This window comes from Salvia splendens, chromosome 17, assembly GCF_004379255.2.
Source record: "Salvia splendens isolate huo1 chromosome 17, SspV2, whole genome shotgun sequence".
Classification (NCBI taxonomy): domain Eukaryota; kingdom Viridiplantae; phylum Streptophyta; class Magnoliopsida; order Lamiales; family Lamiaceae; genus Salvia; species Salvia splendens.
The window spans coordinates 15,817,690-15,822,866 of NC_056048.1; the positions used below are offsets into that span (position 1 = coordinate 15,817,690).

Sequence of the window (5,177 nt, forward strand, 5' to 3'; positions counted from 1 at the left end):
ATCAATGTGCTCTTCACTATTCTATTACAATTAACCTGGTGTAACCTTCACATCACAAAATCCAAGATCCGTCACTTAATTGAGGCCCACAATAGGGATACCCCCACGATGAACGATCCCTCCCGGATCAAGTTCCTCGATGAAGCCTTCCTTCTCCCGGTTGGGGAGCCCACATGAGGACATTCATTGAGCAAGTGCTCGGCTCGTTCGCACTAGAGTCATCCCGATCGAATGACACCAGTTGGAAGGCAAGTGCGCCCCTATTTCCTCTATCTTCCAATCAAAAAAGATTTGACTCTGATCTTGTGGAGAAGAAGAAGAATCCTTGCAGGTAAACTACAAGGAATGCCAACCAACCCCAATTCCACCCAACAACGCATGTCATAATTATCAATAATGTCTCCAATCTAAGGTTGTCGTGGATGTTCCCGAAAACTACCTTATTCCACTCCTTAAGGGTTTTCTTTATTCGTGCAAGTTTGATCTGTAAATTAAGTAATCCCTCGGCCCCTGTTGGTTGGCTCCAGTCTCCCGAACCAGGTCCGCGAAACTATCATGCCTAATCCACATGTTTGGAAGCGGAACGGGCTACCCCCGAATTGGGTGCGTGGGGTTCTACACCGGGCCAGAACAGGGTCGTTATCCGAAGACAGCCGTGGCAAATTAGTCACCCTAGTCGCTTCAAAGAACTGTGCCCATGGTTCATTCACGAGAATTCTATTTAGCCTCTCAAAAAGGCCATTCTTGGCCCATGTGAAGTCCGAGCCATCAAAGCCCGGGTCCAGAACTCTGCAGTCTTCAATAGCTTCCTCAAAATCCACCATATCGGCTTGTCGGTTAGTGTTACTTCCCCACCCTATCACATGTCGAGAGAATGGTGTTGAAGTCTCCCCCAATCATCCAAGGAGTATCTATGGTAGCCATTGAAATTTCCCTCATTTTGTCCCACAAAAGTACCCTCTCACCCCTTGTGCACTTTGCATAGACTGCCAAATACATATGTGACCCGCGAGGCGAGGGGACTCAACACGATCGTGAAGGACCTACTCCGTGTCGCACTCGGCACTAAAGCTTGCGCCCTCTTCAACAAATACCCATATCTTCCCAAGGTCTTGGAGAACTTCTCCGGGTTTGGCGCCGTGAGCGGCTCCATTATGCAAGAAAATTGACATTATGAGTCTTAATTAATCTTTTTAAAACATTTTGGGTGGGCGCATTCGCGATCCCCCTAACGTTCCAAAACATGAGATTAAATAACATAATTAACAATGGCGGTTCTTACCCGGCGGGGTGTGAAGGCCCCCCTTGAATTTTGGTGCATTGAAGGTCTTGCGGGGCGTGTCCAGAGCCTTTGTCCCTAGCGGGAAGAAGCTTACACATTATTGTAATGAGGGTGCCGAGTTCGAGCCGTCTTGAGATCAGTTGTAATTTCCTCCTATCTATAGTATAGGAGTTTATTTGCAATTTACTAATAAAAAAAAGGTCTACGGGGCGTGTCCAGAGCCTTTGTCCTAGCGGGAAGAAGCTTACACATTATTGTATGAGGTGCCGAGTTCGAGCCCTCTTGAGATCAGTTGTAATTTCCTCCTATCTATAGTATAGGAGTTTATTTGCAATTTCCTAATAAAAAAAAAGGTCTTACGGGGCGTGGCTTGACTCGCCCTACGTGATTAGCATGGTGGAGCCTTCGGCGTCGATGTTCGGCTGCCGCTCGACCTCAATGCTCTTGATATCATCGAGGACGGTCGGGCCGAGCCCCCCGAACCTTGAATTACCTGGCCAGCTGACCCACTACGCCCATGCGTACCCTTGCCAGCCACACTAGGAGAAACATCCCTCCGGGGATAGTGGAAAGGGAGGAATCCCGTCCGTTGCTTGGAGGTGTCCAGCCTTGTTTTCCTCCTTTCTCAAGTTGATCACCCTCCTCCGGGTCGAAAGGTTCATGGAGGTTGCCTAGAATGTCCGGCCCCATCCGTTCGGCTTCCACGGCCTCGCTTACCCTCGAGCTATTGTTGTGTTGCTCCCCCGAATTTTTTCCTCTTCTTTGAGCTCTCCATTCCCTTCCATTCAACAAGGGTTTTGAGATATCTTGTGCCCTTGTTTTCCGTTCTCGAATTGCGGTTGCTTGGGAGGAATGGTGTTGTAGTTTTTCTTGATCGGCCTTTCCGTCTTGCCTACCGTGCAACACACGTCAGTTTTGTGTCCAAATTATCCCTATGCTATTCTACATAATTTTTTCGCCCTTATGCCTTTCAATTACTTGTGGGATTAATTTATTTGTTACCTATTTTGTGGGAGTCTTTTCCTACAAGAAATTACCAATTTAAATCCTATTCCTATTTAATTGAGGATTTAAATATATTTTTTTAAAATACTCCCCTAGTGCACGTCCCTTTCCCTATTTTCACTCCACAATTTGTTTTATTTTTTTTTATTTTTGTTTATTTAAGTGGGGAATTAATCCTAGAATATAAAAAAGGGAGAAACCCAAACCCTAGCCCCATTATTTCAACGCCTTTTTCTCTTCCTCTACTCTCTCCCACACGTTTTTTCCTCTCTTCCTCTCATTCTCCACCAATTCTTCACCAATCCTTTGTTCTTGCATCAATTTGGAGTTGGAAATTCAAGATTCATCGAAGAATCGCATCAATTATCTTTCCTACCGATTGTTTTTTGAAAAAGAAAGGTATATTTGAATTCTCTATCTCATCTTTTCCATTGAATCCTTGTTCTTGATTCCCTCATGCATATAGTGAGTGTAGGAATCATAGATCGCATAATTAATCGGTGGGAATTTGTGTTTTGTATGAGAAGATTTGTGAATATGCGATTTTCAATGAATATTTGTGAAGTTTGAATGATTCATTGATGAATGATGTGTGATTATATGAGAACATGATTGTGAAAACCTTTTGAAGCATGTTTGTGTGTGGGGAGCATGAAAATTTGTGTTTGGATGAATGAGGAAAAAACCCTAATTTCGAAATTGTGATACCTGAAACTGTGGTGTTCGGACAGTGGATTCCGACGTGTATTTGACTGACCAAACGATCTTATTTTGGTGTGAATTTTTAACTGAGTAAACTTCAAGGTGTTTTCTGTGTTGTGTGTAAATTTCAGCCCCTCTTGACAAAAGATGAATTTTTAATAAAGTTTTGAAGCCGACTGCGCAATTCTGCTAGAAACTTGTATTCTCGCCCAGAAGTGTCTTCTGTGTTGTGTGAAAATTTTAGTCTCATTGGATATCGGATGAATTTTTGGTAAATTTTTCAATGGAACTGCACAGTGCTACCAGAGTTTTTATGTTCCGACCAGAGAGTTACATTATTGTTTTGACTGACCAAATGACGTGCTTTTGGTGTGGAATTTTAACTGGACAAACTTGAATGTTTTTTTTTTTTTTTTTCAAACACCTTAACGGTGGAGGGTTCGTGGGTCCCTCATCCCTATATAGCAAAATATTTCTCGGTTACAATTAGCCTAGCTTGAGCTTAGGGTTACATGCGGCTATTACAACTAACTATTACAACCAAAGCAAGAACAATCAAAAGGCCAAAGCACCACAAGAGTAAGTAGGGGTCGTGTCACAAATGGCTCGACACCCGCCTACTCTATGGTGTCCTCCTAAGCATCTTCCTCGGCACGGACCCGGAAGTTCGGGATCCCCATTTGTTCCATTCGAATGACATCTTGGACGGCTCTCGGTAAGTCTTGGGCCTTCAAAACTCGACTGTGGCTCAGATCGACACCAATCTTCGCAAGTAAGTCAGCCGCCTTATTGCCTTCACGGTGGATGAAGGTTGTTCGGAGGAGTGTGTGTTGGCGCTTGTGTAAGGTCATGTGGGCCATGGCTTGGCGAGTATGAGCAGGCCCCCAACTTGGCCCTTTAATGAGATTGAGAGCTTGCTCGGCGTCCGATTCGAGCCAAATTGGTTTCTCAAGCTCCGAGGCCAACTTCAACCGTGGTGCATGGCGAGTAGTTCGGCTTCGAGTGGTGAGTGTGCTTCGAGAGGGAGCGCATAGGCGACTAGCACCTTCCCAAAGGTCTCGAATGAGGCCGCCTCCCCCGGCTTTTCCTGTTGCTTCTTTAAAGGACCCGTCCGTATTAAGTTTGATCCAGGCCTGATCCGGTGGTTCCCACTTAACCATCATAGCGAGTCGCGGTGGCCGTTGCGGTTCGGCATGGCTTGGGATACTAACTCCGAGCCTAACCCCTCTCCAATGCTTTGGCTTGAGCCTGCCATTAGCCATGCTGTTCCGGACGAAAGTGAGGATTTGCCAAATCACATTGCTCGGTTTGAATTGAACATCATGATGGCGGCTTCTATTTCTCTCTGCCCAGAGGAACCAGAAGATAAGGTACGGCATGGCTCGGCTGAGGTGCTTCCTTCCCGCTGCAGCAATCTTCTCGCCCATACCTCAATTCTTGTTGGGATCGTGTCATTGACCACGAGAGTGGGGGCCGAGCCTTCGAACCACCCGTCGAATTCCCTCCACACTCTCGTTGCACCTACTCCTTGAATGAAGAGGTGTTGGAGAGACTCGGTACTAGGCCTGTGTGGGCAGCATTGGCATTTGGATGCGAGTTCAATCTTGCGCCATTGCAGCTTTGCGTCAACAGGGATGCGGTTGGATATGAGCCTCCAATTGAAGATAGCGATGGTAGTTGTGAGGCCAGCCGTGCAAATCTCCTCGAGCCCTTGGATGATGGGTTGAGGCGACCGGACCGTCTCCCAAGTCGAGGCTAGCGAGAAATCTCCTCGCCTTGTCAGCGTCCATCGTGGGATGTCCGGCTCCCCGGGAAGTATCGGGGTTTTGCAAATTTGATCAATGATCTGTTGGGGAAGGCCTGCCTGGTCATGGAGAACTTGGAGTTTTGGAGCGTCCCACTCACCATCCGTGATAAAATCCGAGACAGTCGTTGTAGGGCTGCCCCTCTCGTCGAAACATAGCCCCCTAAGAGGGTCGTTGCCAAGCCATATATCATCCCAGAAGTAGATCTTACCTTGACCAACAATCCAGCGAATGTGCGGTTGAGCGTGGGGCCCAAGCTTTGGCCAGCCTCCTCCACGTCGGGCTATTCCTTCCCGTGATCCTTAGCGAAGTGGCGATGAATTGGCGCAATACTTTCTCATCATGTACCGGGCCCATAAGAGTTCTATTGTCTGAACCGCCAC

At 46.7% G+C, this 5,177-nt stretch overlaps 1 protein-coding gene across 1 annotated transcript; it reads right to left on the reverse strand.

Moving 5' to 3' along the window:
- Nucleotides 1–491: 491 nt before the first annotated feature.
- On the reverse strand, nt 492–824 carry LOC121774374. Its single transcript, XM_042171263.1, has one exon. It carries the CDS (start codon nt 822–824, stop codon nt 492–494), a length of 333 nt encoding a protein of 110 aa, XP_042027197.1.
- Nucleotides 825–5,177: the final 4,353 nt, after the last annotated feature.